Genomic DNA, 19,699 nt, shown 5'->3' with positions numbered 1-19,699 from the left:
GTGCCATGCTATATTAAAAGGTTTCAAATTCCCTATCCTGCTTCTAGAATAAACATACCTCCTAAGTATTCAATTTCTACATTAATGAGTATCTAATTGTTACATTCACAAAGGGTTCTGCATACCATACAAGTCTTTCACTTGAATTTTTCACTGAGATCACAGTCCTCAAACTGAGGGAAGAAGTTAATCTTCACATGGGCATAATAAGGAGGCTCATTATTTCAAAGAACCCAGCTGAATCCTTTCTGTAAGAAAACTGGCAAGTCTTTAAAAGCTAACAATGCCACTAAACTTTTCATTAAGCACAACAAATATGAAAATCACACCCCTATGGTTGTGTTTAAACTATATAGCTCATTCTTCTGGAATACTGTAAGTAAGTGCCAATTTGAATCTCCTACAATACAGAACATTTTCTCAGCTTTATCAATGTAAACGTAATGAAGTTAAAAAACAGAGTCTCAGTGTCTAGTAGTGGCTGAATGGATAAAGAAGATGTGGTACACATACACAATGGAACACTACTCAGCTAAGAGAAAATAAATCATCCTCTCAATAGATTCTGAAAAAGCATTTGATGAAATTTAATATCCACTCATGATAAAAACTCCCATCAAAATGCATATAGAGGGCACGAACCTTAACTTAATAAAATGACATATATGACAAGCCCACAGACAACACAACGAGCTGAAAGCTTTTCCTTTAAGAAGAGGAACAAGACAAAGATGCCCACTCCCCCCACTTCTATTCAACGTAATACTGGAGGTCCTAGCCACTGCAGTCAGACAACAAAAAGGGAGAAAAGGCATCCAGATTGGCAAGGAAGAAGTGCAATGGTCCCTTATCAGATGACATGATATTGCTCATAAAAAAACTCTAAATACCTATACTCTGAAAACTACAAGACACTCTTAACAGAAGTTAAAAGAGGACACCAACAAATGGAAACATCCCATGCTCTTGTCTAGGAAGAACTAATATTGTCAAAACGGCCATCCTGCCTAAAGCAATCTACAGATTCAATGCAATGCCTATTAAAATAGCAACAGCATTCTTCAATGAACTGGAACAAATAGTTTTAAAATTTATATGAAACCACAATACATCACAAATAGACAAAGCAATCCTGAGAGGGAAGAATAAAAGCAGGAGGCATCTCACTTCCCAACTTCAAGCTCTACTTCAAAGCCACAGTAATCAAGATAATTTGGCACTGGTACAAGAACAGAACCACAGACCAGTGGAACAGATTGGAGAGTCCAGATATTAACCCAAACATATACAGTCAATTAATATATGATAAAGGAGTCATGGCCATACAAAGCAGAAATGACAGCAATTTTAACCACTGGTGTTGGCAAAACTGGACAACTACATGTAAGACAATGAAACTGGATCACTGTCTAACCCCATACACAAAAGTAAATTCGAAATGGATCCAAGACCTGAATGTAAGTCATGAAACCGTAAAACTCTTAGAAAAGAACATAGTCGAAAGACTCTTGGACATAAACACGAGCAACCTCTTCATGAACCTATCTCCCCGGGGAAGGGAAACAAAAGCAAACATGAACAAGTGGGACTATATCAAGCTGAAATGCTTCTGTACAGCAAAGTGCACCATCAATACAACAAACACTCATCCTACAGTATGGGAGAATATATTCATAACTGACAGATCCAATAAAGGATTGACATCCAAAATATAAAAAGCTCACATGCCTCAACAATCAAAGTGCAATCCAATCAAAAAATGGGCAGAGCAGCTGAACAGACAGTTCTCCAAAGAAGAAATTTAGATGGACATGAAAAGATGCTCCACATCACTAGTCATCAGAGAAATACAAATTCAAACCAGAATGATATCACCTCACACTAGCAAGGACCACCACCACCCAAAAGAAAACAACAACAAATGTTGGCGAGGTTGTGGAGAAAGGGGAACCCTCCTACACTGCTGGTGGGAATGTAAACTTATTCAACCATTGTGGAATGAAGTGTGTACCTCCAAAAGCTCAAAACAGAAATATCATTAGATCCAGGAATTCCACTCGTAAAAATTTACCCTAAGAATGCAGCAGCCCAGTTTGAGAAAGACATATGCACCCCTATGTTTATTGCAGCACTATTTACAACAGCGAAGAGATGGAAGAAACCTAAGTGTCCCATCAGTAGATGAATGGATAAAGATGTTCTACACATACACAACGGAATATTATTCAGCCATAAGAAGAAAACAAATCCTACCATTTGCAACATGGATGGAGGTAGAGGGTATTATGCTCAGTGAAATAAGCCAGGCAGAGAAAGTCAAGTACCAAATGAATTTCACTCATATGTGGAGCATAAGAACAAAGCAAAATCTGAAGGAACATAACAGCAGCAGGATCACAGAACCCAAGAATGGTCTAACAGTTACCAAAGGGATAGGGACTGGGGAGGACGGGTGGGAAGGGAGGGATAAGGGGGAGTGGAGGTGGGGGAAGAAAAGGGGCATTACGACTGGCATGTATAATGTGTGTAGTGGGGCACGGGGAGGGCTGTTGCAATACAGAGAAGACAAGCAGATTCTACAGCATCTTGCTACACTGGACACTGACTGCAATGGGGTTTGTGGGGGGACTTGGTGATGGGGAGCCTAGTGAACATGTTTGTTCCTCACGTAACTATAGATTAATAACAAAAAAAAAAAAACTGTGGTAGGATACTAGGGGCGGTGATGGATATAATCTATGTCCTTGATGGTGATGTTTTCACAGGTGTATACTTAATCCAAAAGTCACTGACTTGAACAGTTAAGTAAATACAGCTTTTGACATATTATATCCCAATAAAATACATTTTTAATCACATGCATTAAATAAAAGTACATTTCTGTAGTAAAAAAAGAAACCCTAAATAAGAGATTGGTTATGTAGAGTAGTGATTATATACAGTGGAAAGAATGCCTTCCATTTACATTTGTATTTCTACTTTTCAGTTCACATGCTGTTTGTCAAAAAACCCCCAGACTTTCTTGTCCGTTAAAATAACATCAAATTCACACAAATACAGTCAACATTTGTAGATTCTGTATTTACTAATATGTCTGGTTAGTAAAATTCACTTGTAATCTCACAATCGATACTGTGTGGCCATTCACTGATGTGCACATAACAGCAAAAATTTTTACTTGCCTGGTATGAATGTTCTCAGAGAAAGCTAAGCAAGGTGAAAATGACCTACAAATAAACGTACTTTTCCAAGTGAGTGCCACTTCTACTCCTTTTTTTCCTACATCTTGTCGCATCTTTGCTATTAATGGCCCCCAAGCAAAATACTAAGTGCTGTCTAGTATTCTGAAGCATAGGAAGTCTCTGACATGCTTAATGGAGAAATTACATTTTAGATAAGCATTGACTAAGGATGAGTCAAAAGGCTGGTAGCCTTGAGTTCAATGTGGATTAATAATGGATATGAAGTAAGGTGTCTTTTTACAGATATGGATATAAGACCAGTTAGTATAATAATAGGTTGATGAAAATATGATCAGAGGTTTATAGGCCCTAACCCTGCATTTCCCCTAGGAGCACTGGTTCAATTATTTGCTAACTCAGTGTGCACAATGACTTTATAGAATATAACTAATGTAAATAACAAGAACTGCCTAAAAGAATGTGCCAAAAGTATGCGTCTGTTTAATGTGGGAAATTTTTGAAGGGTCAATGCTTAGTTTTCTTTCCTCTAAATCCTTATACACATGGGAAAGGGTGAATCAGTTCTTAGTACAACAGTGCAATGTATTTGAAATAATGAACTCATCATTATGCCATGGCATATTTTCAAAATAATTAATTTTAACGTGTAGTCCTTAAGAACAAAAGAATAACCAGAACCAAAAACACACCACAGGACAAAACCATTCTTAAACCAAATTCTAGTTGTGAATTAAGCAAAACAATTTCTATAAAACAAAACAGCAAAATATTAAATAGTATAGAACAGGATCTGTATTTTTCGCAGGGATTTTTGCAGGGACATTTGTGTTATAAACTGGTTCCAAAATATTACACACATTCACAAGTTATCAATTCTTTTTAAATATAGTATTAACTCAAGTTTCTTGGATTTCTGAAGCAAATGTTTATTCTAAAACAGCACTTCAGAATTACACTTAAGAGAAGTTTATGTTTTAAACTTCACAACAATTGAGTTTTGGAATGGAAAAGGATCTGGGACAATTCTTGCCCTCAAGCAAATTGTGACTGACTAGAAAATCAGACAGACATCTTGGTGCAATGTTACTTCCAAACACTGGAATTCTGATGACATCCCCTTCACTGGTCTCCTGTAGAGACAAAATTTTAGAACCTTCACCTAATAAACTCTATCAGAAAGAAAACACATCAAATATAGTCTCTTATTAAGTTCCATACATTCTGGCATAGCAAAGTTTTGCATAGTTATTTTAATATCTTAAAATTTCTATTTTTAAAACTTTCACATTTTCAAATCCCATCAAAAGAATGAACTGACAAACATTGAAAATAAAGAATATCTGTAACTAAAAACTGCTTGTTTGTTACATATCTCCCCTGATTATATTTTTTTCTTCTGTAAGACTAAAAACGCTTGGCAAACAGCTCTTTTGGGGGTTAACTGCTGTCATTCAGGTAATTTTGTCCTCAGTGGCTACACAAACTTACAGCGCGACATGCTAATGTTGCCATTAGCATAACTACCCATTTTAGAATGATTGAAGTAGTTACAGAATAATAGGGCAATGAAAAATACCCAGGAACAATGTTATATACCCGTTTTTCCAGCATTACCCATATTAATTCAAAGGCTACTTATTAGCCTTAACAAAGCTGCTATAACTAAAAATCAACAAGATACTACTGGTATGATTGATAATGGATGGGCTCTTTTGATCCAATTGCTATGAAGATATACTGCTTGCAGAATGCAGCAGACCTAAGAAAAATTCTTGTTTGTAGCTGACTCCTAATCCAAAATTTTTTCTTGCTTAAGAGTTCACACACATTAATATACTATATACCCTTTACCATTTACATATTAGTACCAGCCATTTATTACAAAAGACTGCCCACTTTTCCTACAGGTGGCTTATATATTGACAGCAAATTTCTGAAAATAAAACAGTGAATATACTTTCTATAGTAAATGATTTTTCTAGTTTTAAATACAAACCAGACACAGAAAAAGTCTGGACTGTAAGGCCTGAGTGTGTGGTTAAAGGAACCAGTTAAATACGGGTGTTTCACTGATCCTTTATTTGAGACAGGGATACTTCTTCATTGCCTCCTTCATAATTTTCTTGTGCTTGTTGACCAGTTTGCTGGTAGCTGTTCAAGGGATGTGCTGCAGGCCCTGTATATGGCTGACCATGCACATGATTACTCTGAGGGTGAAAGAGACCTGTAGGTTAAACTTTTCACATATCACAAACAAATAAAAAGACGTGAGCTGAAGTTTGTATAAAAGCAGATATGTCTATTTCTAGGAATTAATCTTTAAAAAATACTGCTCATGCAGTAGTTAAGTAGCTTAGAAGTCTATTCCTGAATTGCTACAAGTACCACTATGACAAACAATGTTTTGAGAAAAAGCTACACATGAATCTGTGAGGTTATGACAGAATATTATTTTTCCTCTCACCAAGAAAGTGTTTTGACACTGTTTTTTCACCAATGCCTCTGATAACAGAATTGGTTCCTCTAAGTGTGGTCCTTGATTAGCCCTACCAAAATCAGTGGGAGAAGTTTCCCACTTCTAAGTGGGAATGAAAGTTAGAAATGAAAAGTGTTGCACCACACTCACTCCAACTGAATAAAAAATTCTGAAGGTGGGACATAGCAACGTATATTTCTAACAAAGCCTTTAGGTGATTCTCAGGAATACCTACTGTCTTAAAAGATCTGAATTGGTCATGTTTGTGGTTTAAACTCAGGACCATCCTCCTAAAACTTATCCCCAAAATTTTATTTGGGAATGAACATTTGATCATCTGTGTTTCTCAGCGAACCATCTATTAAAAAATCAAAAACTTAATAAAAAATACATTCTTAGTGAAAATCAGTCCTGCAGCAAAACCAATCAAGACTTCCTTAACATTTATTTGATAGTTATGAATTTTATGTTAATGTAAAACATCACCCATTTTTATTAATTAAGGCCTGTGTAGTTGGCAGAGGAAATACCACATGGGCAGACAGAAACATGCTCTTTCAACCCAGTAACTCCTCATCATCTTGGCAAGCTATTCTAGATAACTTGTTACTACATAACATTACAACTAGTAAGTTACAAAACATTTAAGACAAATAAATGCTTTTAAGTAAAGCACAAAGAATTGGTTTAGGGGATAAAAATTAAAAACAAAAATACTCCGACTCCTATTTACCTGCTGATAGTGAGATCCAGATGAATTAGTATATAATGGGGCATCTTCTGCTGCAGAGGACTGATGCTCATCTGGGGTATCTTGGTCTTCTGGATGCTAGTTTTAAATATTTAAAAGAGATTAGAAGTTTGATTATAAAAGCAACTTAAATTTATTTTTATTCTACCAGTGAGACAGTTAAAAAAAATCTAAAAAGCTGCCATGTTTAATGTTTTTTCATTTACTGTGATAAAATAACTTGCAGTTAGAGAAAAACATTTAGATTATCCTAAATATGTTCTTAGACAGTTTCACAGCAATTTCTCCAAAATATAGAGAACAGAGGAGGTTAAGCTCTGTTGATGACTTAAAAAAAATCAATCACCACTAAACACTAAAACAAACAAACTGCAACACATATTCTTTACACAGTAACATGGCCTATAAAAAATTACTTTTCTTTCTTCCATTTCTATTTGCTGTCCATTGATGGCTTTTATTTATTTTTTACCTCCTCTGGACAGAATTCACAAGCTTTTTCGAGGGTCATCCTAGCACTATGTGACCTCCGTAATAAATAAGAACGTGATGATGTTTTATTGCTTTGCACTGGAGAAGACCAATTGTTATCACTGCATTGAGGGTTGCCAGTGTACGGTATTTTTTCAAGTTCACATGCAAGCCATTCCACTGCACAGATCCACTTTCTTATAAGATCTCCATTACCCTTCAAAAGAAAATAAAATTATTCAAGCAAAAGAATTTGGAATAATTTCTGTGTTCATTTAAAATGCAAATTCCAAATTTCCATGATTCCAGTTACTACAAAACTTAAGAAAAGACTCTCACCTTTAATATTTGGTAAGCAACAGGACAACTGCTAAACAGAGCTACAACACATTTTATACACTGATACGCTCTTTTTTGATAGTGATTTTTAGAGCAATGGATTATTATAAACAATCCATCTCGATCATCTGGGATTCCTTTAAGAGCATTACAAATTCTAAAAAAGAAGAAAGAAGATATAAAAATTTGTGACAGGTAGTAAACATTTGAAGCCTACTGTGCACCGTTCAGCACACGTTTTTTTTTTGAAGTGTCGATCTAATCTAGTTAACTCTCTTAAGCTTCGGTAAACTCATTTACTTCTTGAGAAAACAAGTACAGAAATAAAAAAGCAGCCACATATCCCAGACTTATACTCAAGTTGGGAAGTTGGCTACCAGTCCGACCTGAGAATTTGAAGTCTTAACAAACTGTCATCAATCCAAAATGCTTTTGCTATAAGAATACCAATGCTGCATTGTTTTTATTGCAGTTATCTACAAGTATGTCTTATCTTCATGACTAGAGAATTGTTTTGCTTTGAATCAGATCATTTTTAAAAATTGTATCTTGGAGTGCAAAGTGAGGTTCTAGTGACTACAAAGTGATATCACTTGACAATACAAAATTAACTAGAATTCTCTTCCTTAGAATACACATATGGTGGGTAAAGCAATTTTCACTGGCAAGAGTAAAATCTGATTCAATTGCTATTGACAAATGATTGAACCTCAGTTCCAGCCACATCTCAACATAACATTTACCTTGGCAATTTAAAAATCAGTTATGGGAAAAACACACCTTTTCGCTTTGCAACAGTACCTGGAGAAAGTTTTCTAAAAAAAAAAAATCCTTTAATTTTACTGAATAGAGTATAATTGTATTCCCAATCAAAACCAAACATGTGTGTATATGCATGTGTAGGCTTGTTTGCCACAAACATGTTTATAATGTCAGTGGTTTTTCAACCTAATCATTTCAGACAAAAAAATGTAACATGCATAGGCACTGTTTATTTTGAAACACGTGTAGTATATAGTTTTTTCATTCATGTTTTAAATGATAATGAAGTTGACAACTCACTATTTCTGACATAGTATCATCAGTGCAACTGCTTTCATATACCTTGTAATCAAATACTGCCTTTCCCTTCTTGTTCTGTTGCCTGTAACAGTGTCTGGCACATAGTAGATACTTTGTAAATATCTCTTAAATAATGTCTACTGAATAAAATACATGTTCATCATACAAAACATTTATTTCAAGCTTGTGCTCATAATTCCCTGTCAATTTGTACCCAAAAGCCCACCATTTCCCACATTAACCCAGTATTTATACTTTTACGATCACTTCCTTGGTAGAAAAAAGAAAACCAGGTGTGACTGATGAGTTTTAAGACATACATAAATTACACAGTAAACAACGTAAGTTTAGAAGCTCTTTAAAAAAAACAAAAGAGCTCATTAAAATATATCCCTTTAGACTTATCAAACTGTCTCATAACACTGAAATAGGTACTGAGTAATATATAGTGGTAGCTTAGAAATTTTAAATTTTAGTTTCATGGCAACTAGTTTTGGTTAATGCTATTTTGACAAAACTGATTTGTTTGAAATCTATGATGGTGAATTAGGTGACAATTTGAAAACTAATTAATTCAAGAACTTGTATTTTCAGTCCCCCTGAAATTTAGTGATCTATCTTTTAAGCACTGTGTTCTTATACAAACTTTAGTTTTTCCTAATAACTAATGTGACAGTATGTATACATATTTGTTTCCTATATGAAACTATTTACTTCCTATATTAAACTAGTTTCATCAGTGAAACTTGCAGGCTGAATTTTAGCACAATGAACACACATAGGAGGAATTCTGGAAGGAAGTCTGAGGCCTTTTAGGAAGCTAACAGTTCTAAAAACTCATATTAACTCCCCATATACTAATAAGAGAACTAATATGCTGGGGATTATTTTTTAGAAAACAGTATTACCTAGTATAACCAATTAAGAAAATGAGTGCAATGTAATCCTACAATATTAATAGAACTTAAATACTTACAAAAAAAACCAATTCATTTTCTTTAAATAAATTAAAGAAAAAAACTAGTATTAAGTATGAAACGACTAAGAGAAAAGAATAAAAAATGGACCTATATTGAGATGGGTGCAACTGCTCCTTCATTTTTATGACATCATCGTATGTTTTTAAAGGTAAAACATTTAATAGAGCTTCAAGGAGTAAGAATGTATTTTTCTACTGGCAATTCCATTCATTTCTAGAATCATAAAAAATGTACTTATTCTGGTAGCAGACAGAGTATGTACCTGAGAGTCTGCCAGGAATCCTCAATCAGTAAAATCTGCAAAAGCATATCCAAATATGGCTGAAGTTCATAGGTGTCTGAGGAGGCAACCTAAACATAGGTAAAGTATAGTTGAATTACTTATTTAAAGGAATAGTGAATCAAATTGTAGACATCTGAATGTTTATTTTCCTTTAACCTGCCAGAGAAGTTCACTGAGGACAGTAGATGAGAACTGAGGATTCTCCCAGCAGCAAAAATGAAGCAAGCTGATGGTTTCCTCTGAGTCACTACAATCTTCAATAATTTTCTTCACGTAACTTGTTCTCACAAATAAAATGTCCGCCACATTCTGCTGAATTGGCATTATAGGCTGTGATAAATTAGGGTCACCAAAAGGATTTGGAAGAGGAGGATTACCTAGAACAGATTTGTCATCAATGAAAAGCCAACTGACTTCTTTGCAGACTTACAATACTGAATTTTATTTCTAAACTGGCAAGTTAAATTAAATTTCTAAGCACAATAAAATGATCAGACAGAGTTAAGATGATAAAGACGCATAACTAAATGCTGACATTGAAGGAAAAAAACCTAGTTACGATTCTTAATGCAACCATTTCACAAATAAGGAATTTTTATCGTAGTAAATTATAAAAGGTTCTCTTTTAAACATGTGAGAAAATTAATGGTTTAAGATATAATATACCCAAAGCATGGATCTTCACTGTTTTTTGTTTTTATAAATGTTCAGAATTTTAACTAAGTGCTATATAGGAAAGTAGCATTATTTTTGAACTACTGAAGAATGGATGGAACATTCCACTTTACCATTGATTGAAGACTGCATCCTTGATGAGACACTGCAACAGCGGATCAGCTGAGCTACTACTGAGTATAACTCGCCTAATTCAGCATATTGATACTTGATTGGAGGACCTGGCCCTTCATCTAAAGACACAAGCATAAAGGTAGCAGGTACATCCAATTTCAAGAGCTGTGTCTTTTCTGTCATACCTATAAAAAAAAAGGAGAAAAGTAATGTGTAGGAAAAACAGAGAAACCAAAACAATTAAAACGACAAGTGCTGCATTATTGAAAAAGTAATTAATATAGCCACATACTATTTTTATGATTAAAGCTCATCCCATTTATTTAGACTGCAGAAATACAGATGGAATGCAGAAAAAACAGAAAATACATTGACTTAGTCTAACTATGGAGTAGTGATCATGACTCTGGCATTCCAATTACAGAGCCCTAAGGGAAAAGTAGCTTTTTTAGGACTGAGAGTAGGGGGCTAAGATAGCAAATCTCAACAAAGAAAGGTAAGATGATAAAAATAAACTAAATAAAATGAGAAAAATATTTTGTAAACCTGCCTCCTCCCCCACCTTCCTTCATATCAAAAAAACTTCTTGAGGAAAAAAAGCATCTAGATTGGCTGTTCCTACTTTCCTTATTTTCCCCTTCCTCATGCCCATTTAATTTGTCCCAAACTTGTTGGTTTGAAATGCAGGAACAGCTCTCACACTTAACTACCTTACTCTTCTTGAAACACTTTAGCTTTGTATTCCCTTGCCCTCATTTTATTTCTACCTCTCTTTTGAAAACTTCTTACTTCCAATCTACAGTAATGCGTATCTTTATGCGGGTTTCAAATTTTGGATATCACACTGTTTTGTGGTCTTCTTAGATGTCCAACACTGTCAAAATTTAACCTGCTAATCTTCAAGTCACATCTTGGACTTGATAAACCTCATTAGTACAGTAGCCCTTTCATCCTTGGTGGTTACATTGTAAGACACTCAGTGGGTGCTTGAAACTGTGGATATACTGAAGAAAAAACCAAAGTGTGGCATCTGTGTGTGTGTGTGTGCGCGCGCGTATGTGTCTGTGCACACGCGCGCGCCTGTGTATAAAGTATACAGGCATATCTATGAGGAAGTTTAATTTGTAAATTAGACATAGTAAAATAACAGTAATAGGACATAACAATCGTACTGTAATAAAAGCTGTATAATATGGTCTCTCAAAGTATTTTACTGTACTCTTCATTCTCCTTTTGATATGAGATAATGAAATGCGTGTGTGATATGAAATGAAGGTGAATGATGTAGGCCCATGACATAGTGTTATGCTTCCCATTGACCTTCTGATGCTACGTCAGAAGGAGGATCAAATCACATGCTTCCCTGGCTGAGGTTGGCTTCTGGTAACTGAAATTGCAGAAAGTTTTCAAAACCACAGATAATGGGCAACCAGTGTATGCTATAGTGGTTCTCGATGCCCTCATGGTAAAGCACAGACTGTCTAACAAGACTTGCCGAGAGAGCATGATTATAGCATTTTGCGAGTCCCTTCTGCTATTTTAAGTCACAAAGTGGCCTTCAATATCCAATGACCCAGGTCTTTCCATCTACCATTTACTCTGTTTACCAACCAATTCCTATACCACCTTCTCTAACAAGCCTTTTCTTACTCTCTAAGCATAGTTCAGATATTCCTGGCTTGTATTTCACAGCACTTTGCATTTTCTGTTGCATCATGTAATACTTGTAATCCATTAATATTCTTCATACATTGCTGTATTCCCAGGACCACAAAAAGAGTTCACAAATTCTTATTTGACACTCAAAAAGTTCTATGAAGTTTTTTGTAAGGTTGGTGTTATGGCATTTCTGGCAAAAACCTACCTTGATTAGACATGTGTTATCTTTTCCTTTATCCATTACCCACTGATTGCCCAGGAATTAAAATTCATTATATATCACAGAAATATTTATATGATTGACTGTAGGGTGCTGACACATACTTCCTTGGGGGATGTCACAAGTATGGCAAATGCACTGTTTCACCTTTTTTAAAATCTAAAAAATTCTGAAACCTCAGAGAGAACCAAGATGGCGGCGTGAGTAGAGCAGCAGCAATCTCCTCCCAAAACCATATATATTTTTGAAAATACAACAAATACAACTAATCCTAAAAGAGAGACCAGAAGACACAGGACAACGGCCAGACTACATCCACACCTGCGAGAACCCAGCGCCTCGTGAAGGGGGCAAGACACAAGTTGTGGCCCGGCGGGACCCGAGCATCCCACACCTCAGCTCCCGGCGGGAGGGGGAGAGTCGGAGCGGGGAGCGAGAGGGAGCCCAGGACTGCTAAACACCCAGCCCTAGCCATCCGCACTGGAGCGCAGACACACAGTGCATGCTTCGGGTGCTGGAAACTAGGGAAACAGGACAGTTAAGGCCTGTGAGCGGGTCCCCACAGGCGGCGCACCCGGGACAAAGAAAAGCGAGTGCTTTTTGAAAGTCTTATAGGGACAGGGACCCCACAGCTGGACGGAAGCGCCCTGGGACAGCTAGTCAAGCAGCTGCGAATCCCAGGGAACTTTGGGCACCTGACCCCCTGCAGCGCAGCTCGGAGGCCCCTCACCGTGGTAAACAGCCTCCCGCCTGTTCCACCTCTGACGCGGCTCCTCCTCATTGGAGCAGCAGCCCGAGGCAGGCCATGCCCACAGCAACTGCAGGGCTAAATAAACTCCATAGATGCTGGGCTAGATCAGAAGCCCCGTCTGCACACAGCTGCCCAGCACAAGCCGCTAGAGGCCACTGTTCTCCCAGGAGAGGAAGGCCTTAAACTGGCAAGAAGGGACTTTCTCTTACCCAACACACACGCCAGCTCCCCACAAATACATCTATCACCATGAAAAGGCAGAAGAAATTGATACAGACCAAGATCACAGAGGCAAACCCTGAGAAGGAGATAGACCTAACCAGTCTTCCTGAAAAAGAATTAAAAATAAAGCTCATAACCATGCTGATGGAGCTGCAGAGAAGTATGCAAGAGGTAAGGGATGAAGTCCGGAGGGAGATTACAGAAATGAAACAATCTCTGGAAGGATTTATAAGCAGAATGGAAAAGATGCAAGAGGCCATTGATGGAATAGAAACCAGAGAACAGGAATGCATAGAAGCTGACGCAGAGAGAGAGAAAAGGATCTCCAGGAATGAAACAATATTAAGAGAACTGGGTGACCGATCCAAAAGGAACAATATCCGCATTATAGGGGTACCAGAAGAAGAAGAGAGAGAAAGAGATAGAAAGACTATTTGAAGAAATAATTGCTGAAAACTTCCCCAAACTGGGGAGGAAATAATCCACAAGACCATGGAAGTGTACAGAACTCCCAAAAGAAAGGACCCAAGGAGAACACAACACCAAGACACATAATAATTAAAATGGCAAAGATCAAAGACAAGGACAGAGTTTTAAAGGCAGTGAGAGAGAGGGAAAAGGTCACCTACAAAGGGAAACCCATCAGGCTATCATCAGACTTCTCAACAGAAACCTTACAGGCCAGAAGAGAATGGCATCATATATTTAATGCAATGAAAGAGAAGGGCCTTGAATCCAGCATGACTATCATTTAAATATGAAGGAGGGATTAAACAATTTCTGGACAAGCAAAAGTTGAGGGAATTTGCCTCCCACAAACCACCTCTACAGGGTATTTTAGAGGGACTGCTCTAGATGGGGGCACTTCAAAGACTAAACAGATGCCACCAGAGAAAATAAAATAACAGCAAAGAAAGCAGACCAACCAAATACTAACTAAAGGCAAAAAATAAAATCAACTACCCACAAAAGCAGTTAAAGGAAGCACAAAAGAGCACAGAATTAAATAACCAACATATAAAGAACGGAGAAGGAGGAATAAGAAGGGAGGAAAAACAAAGAATGACCGGACAGTGTTTAAAATACCTCAATAAGTGAGTTAAATTAGACAGTAAGATATTAAAGAAGCAAACCTTGAACCTTTGGCAGCCACGAATCTAAAGCCTATAATGGCAATAAGTACGTATCTTTCAATAATCAATTTAAATGTAAACGGTCTGAATGCACCAATCAAAAGACACAGAATAATAGAATGGATAAAAAAGCAAGACCCATCTCTATGCTGCTTACAAGAGACTCACCTCAAACCCAAAGACTATAGGAACAAAGAACGACTGAAGGAACCAAACAGCAGCAGAATCATAGAACCTAAGAATGGACTAACAGCTACCAAAGGGAAAGGGACTGTGGAGAAAGGGCAGGAAGGGAGGGATGAGGGTGGGGAAAAAGAAAGGGGACATGACGATTAGCATATATAATGTGGGGGGGCACGAGGAGGGCTGTGCAACGCAGAGAAGATAAGTAGTCATTTTACAACATCTTACTGCGCTGATGGACGGTACTGTGGTGGGGTTTGTGAGGGGGATTTGGTGTGGGGGGGACCCTGGTAAGCATAGTGCTCTTCATGTAATTGTAGATTAATGACAACAAAATTAATTAATTAAAAAAAAAATTCTGAAACCTAAACCCGTATCTAGCCATAAGAATTTAAGATTAAGATGGACAATCTATAATCATTTATGGCAGTGAAAACTGGCATTAGATTATATCATGGGTCAGCTGTGAGCAGCTTAGGAAGCAGTATCTAAAATGGAAACGGAGTAAAATAGGATTTCTGTAGTCCTTAAATTTGTAGTTTTGCATGAAAAAAGATTAAAACAAGGATTTTATTTATATTTGGTTTGTGTTTCAACTATATGCTAATTCTTCAAAATTTCAACAAATTTCAAACAATATGCTAATTATTTGAATCACTTTCTCAAAAAAACCTAAAAATATGTATTTCAATCCTCATATCTAGACTACACCAGAAAAATTAGGAACTCTGAATTGCTGGTACACCAACACCTAAATCACTGACATTTAAATTTATAACTCAACTATAACAAATTCATTCTTTCCCTTCTTAATAAAATAAGAATAACTTAAAACAACACTGAAAATACTACAGAATTTCTCATGTACACTTGTGGCTATCCATCCATTCATTCAACTGTGACTGAGTACCACTATGCCGACTCCTGAACACAGAAATTTGCAGTCTAGTTGGAGAGGAAGACAGTAATACCTAAAACTACCAAAATACAATGGTACACAGCATAACACAGTAACACAGTGTAACTTTTTAGGTAAGCATGTGAAACCATAGAGAAGAAATGCACCGATGCTGTGAGAAAAAGCAGGATCCCGTAATATGCTATTTTTGAAAATTAAAATTATTAACTGATAGTGTTCCCAACAGGAGAATTGAAGTGAATAATGTGTGTAATATTATCCATGATTTTATCTTAATTTTAGCAAAACATATGTACAGGCCAACTTCTTAAATGACAAGTACCAACAAGTAGGATCCTTTAAAAAATACATATATCCTCAGATGGAGCCGAGATGGCATGAAACTCACACCATGCTCCTGGCTAGGGAGAATTAATATTGTCAAAATGGCCATCCTGCCCAAAGCAATATACAGATTCGATGCAATCCCTATCAAATTTCCAAGAGCATTCTTCAATGAACTGGAACAAATAGTTCTAAAATTCATATGGAACAACCAAAGACCCAGAAGACCCAAAGCGATCCTGAGAAGGAAGAGTAAAGGGGGGGGGATCTCGCTGCCCAACCTCAAGCCCTACTACAAGAGCACAGTAATCAAGACCATTTGGTACTGGCACAAGAACAGAGCCACAGACCAGTGGAACAGAATAGAGACTCCAAACATTAACCTAAACATATATGGTCAATTAATATTTGATAAAGGAGGCATGAACATACAATGGGGAAATGACACTCTCTTCAACAGATGGTGCTGGCAAAACTGGACAGCAATGTGTAAGAGAATGAAACTGGATCACTGTCTAACCCCATACACAAAAGTAAATTTGAAATGGACCAAAGCCTGAATGTAAGTCACGAAACCTTAAAACTCTTAGAAGAAAAGATAGGCAAAAATCTCTCAGACATAAACATGAGTGACTTCTTCATGAACGTATCTCCCCAGGCAAGGGAAACAAAAGTAAAAATGAACAAGTGGGAGCATAAGAAGCTGAAAAGCTTCTGTACAGCAAAGGACACCATCAATAGAACAAAAAGGTACCCTACAGGATGGTAGAATATATTCATAAATGACAGATCCAATAAAGGGCTGACATCCGAAATATACAAAGAGCTCACACACCTCAACAAACAAAAAGCAAATAATCCAATTAAAAAATGGGCACAGGATCTGAACAGTTCTCCAAAGCAGAAGTTCAGATGGCCAACAGACACGTGAAAAGATTCTCCACATTGCTAATCATCGGAGAAATGCAAATTAAAACTGCAATGGGATATCACCTCACACAAGAAAGGATCACCACCATCCAAAAGACAAAGAACAACAAATGTTGGCAAGGTTGTGGAAATCGGGGAACCCTCCTACACTGCGGGTGGGAAAGTAAATGTGTTCAACCATAGCAGAAAGCAGTATGGAGATTCCTCAAAATGCTCAAAATAGAAATACCATTTGAGCCAGGAATTCCACTTCCAGGAATTTACCCTAAGAATGCAGTAGCCCGATTTGAAAAAAAACAGATGCACCCCTATGTTTATTGCAGCACTATTTACAATAGCCAAGTAATGGAAGCAACCTAAGTGTTCATCAGTAGGTGAATGGATGAAGAAGATGTGGTACATATATACACAATGGAACATTATTCAGCCATAAGAAAAGAAATCCTATCATTTGCAACAACATGGATGGAGCTAAAGGGTATTATGCTCGGTGAAATAAGCCCGGTGGAGAGACACTAGTACCAAACCATTTCACCCATGTGTAGAGTGTAAGAACAACAAAGAAAAACTGAAGGAACAAAACAGCAGCAGAATCACAGAACCCAAGAATGGACTAACAGTCACCGAAGGGAAAGGGACTGAGGAGGATGGGTGGGAAGGGAGGGATAAGGGTGCGGAAAAAGAAAGCGGGCACTACGATTAGCATGTTTTACTTGTGGGGGACACGGGGAGGCCTGTACAACACAGAGTAGACGAGTAGGGCCTCTGCAGCATCTTACTGTGCTGATGACAGTGACTATAATGGGCTTTGTGGGGGGGACTTGGTGAAGGGGGAAGCCTAGTAAACATAATGTTCTTCATGTAGTTGTGGATTACTGATACCAAAATAAAAATAAAAATAGCAGAATAAAAAATACACATATCTTTCCCGAGCCCTAGGAATTTTGATTCATAGGTGTGGGATGTGGCCTGGGAATCAGTAGTTTTTAAAACAGCATTAAGAGATAAAAATATGAGTAAGACAGTTTCTGAACTAAGGTTAGATCAATTATCAACAGAACAAGTACACAAAAATACTTTACTGTACAAGATGAGAAGTGCCATTAAAGAGTTATACAGAAAGTCTGAAGTGGGTTTTAAAATTTTAAGTACGGAATACTACTTCTGTCTAGAAGATATTAGATCTCATTACTTCAATTAAAATGCTTTCATCAAATATGAAATAATACAGCAAACAGAATTATGAGAAGTGCTTACCTAAACTGGCATACATTACAAACAGACTGAAATACTGCTGTAAATGATGGCCATGCTCTGAAACTTCCCTTCTCAGGAGATTTAAGACTGCCCTTAGTAAGTGGTCACTCAAGCTTAAGTTTTCACAGGCCTGTAAAAGACAAAATATTTTATTGGCAACAAGCTCATATATGTAAAGCTGCATCACTTAGACATGTCAAGAGAAAAATTATTAAATATAGTTGTCTCAGAGAGGGAATGAAGAACTGAGGATTTCACTATAGAAGCTGAATGATGTTGTTACTGCAAAAAAAAAAAACCCATGTAGATAAAAAGGTTACTTGAAGATTTAAAATTAGCCATCGTAAAAATAAACCTTAACTGAACATACAATCGGAAGCCTACTATATAACTGCAAGTAACTGAATAAACAGAAGAAAGTTTCCTTATGTTTTAAGTTGCCCAATAATCATTATTCATTAATATGAAATACTTTCAATCAACTCAGTAATGCAGGCATGTATTAATTATGTTACACAAATGAATATGTTTACTTCTTTGATCTTGATAAAAAGAAACTTTATTCTTTTTGCATTATTAGTGAAAAGCTTTCAATTACCTGACTGGAAGGCCCCAGAGATGTAAAAGATGAAGGGCAAGGCCCATCTTGCAATGAAAAATGTGCAATAAATACTGTAAGTTTTGCAAACGCATCCCTCACTTCGGTACTAGGGCACTCCAGAAGATATTCAGAGAAGCGATTTGGAACATTAAAAAGAACATTTTGAGCAAACCAAGAACGTACATTCTTGCAGTGATGGAGTAGAATGCACAGTGCATCATACCTAAGAGAAAAATATACGAGTATCAATTTTATTGACGTGCTTCTATTTCGATGGCTCCAGTGAACCAACAGGTTTCTATGAACCAAAAAAGATGTTCTTTACAATTAATTAGGCCTGAGACTTGGTCTAGTTCCTCAATTACAAAAATGAATAAATGAGAACTTGTGTAGGTAGATGCAAATCTATAATCAGACTCTTACTGATTCAGTGATATTTCCTTAACAAGTATTCTGAATGACGCTGAAAATAGTTGTGAAATCAAGGTATTCTAATGTCCCCATCATTTTTACAATCAGAACCTTAACCTGAACAGTGTAACTATTTTTTTTAAATCTCTATTAAATACAGAATTCCATCTACAAAGATTAAAGCATAATGCTTTCATGATAAAATACACAAAAAATGAAATGGAAACAGGAGTCAATTTCTGAATATTAAAAGCACATCAAGCAATTGTATTTTGATTTTTCTCTCAACATTCCTACTAAGATTTTTATTCTATATTGGAAATTTGAAAAAGGATTCCAACAATAGGGAAAAGTAAAGCACCACAGTAATGAACCACACCAACTCTTAAGTTTAATATGAATAAAATGAATAGCTATATACCAATCACTGGCAGGGCCACGGACTATTTTCTTTGTGTGAAATCCAGTGGTGAAGAGGAATTTAGCTGCAAGTTGAATACTAGTCATACTTATTTCTTCTGCTTCAGGCAACAAGTGATCTTGTCCTTAAACACAGCACACATATACAAACAAATTTTTGTTTAAAAATGCTCCATGTTTAAAACAACTTAGCTAAAATTTTGTACTTATCTTAGCACTTCACCAGATCATATTTCAAAGCAATGCTTCTGTAACAAAAATAACTATTACAAATAAAAGCTCTTTTACATTTGTAGATACTGACAGACACAATTC

General features: G+C 36.6%; 1 protein-coding gene across 1 annotated transcript in view; it reads right to left on the bottom strand.

Moving 5' to 3' along the window:
* Window positions 1–4,919: 4,919 nt before the first annotated feature.
* Window positions 4,920–19,699, bottom strand: part of LOC130682069 (probable ubiquitin carboxyl-terminal hydrolase FAF-X) — a 166,434-nt gene continuing 151,654 nt past the window's right edge. The window contains 10 exon segments of the mRNA XM_057496199.1: window positions 4,920–5,410; window positions 6,413–6,508; window positions 6,903–7,118; window positions 7,241–7,397; window positions 9,545–9,633; window positions 9,722–9,942; window positions 10,354–10,539; window positions 17,953–18,082; window positions 18,551–18,776; window positions 19,386–19,509. Coding sequence (XP_057352182.1) covers window positions 5,270–5,410; window positions 6,413–6,508; window positions 6,903–7,118; window positions 7,241–7,397; window positions 9,545–9,633; window positions 9,722–9,942; window positions 10,354–10,539; window positions 17,953–18,082; window positions 18,551–18,776; window positions 19,386–19,509 — 1,586 coding nt within the window. The 3' untranslated portion in view covers window positions 4,920–5,269.

The sequence above is a fragment of the Manis pentadactyla genome, chromosome Y (assembly GCF_030020395.1).
Source record: "Manis pentadactyla isolate mManPen7 chromosome Y, mManPen7.hap1, whole genome shotgun sequence".
Lineage (NCBI taxonomy): Eukaryota > Metazoa > Chordata > Mammalia > Pholidota > Manidae > Manis > Manis pentadactyla.
Note: the sequence above shows the minus strand (reverse complement) of the source record. Positions and strands in the feature narration are given on the sequence as shown.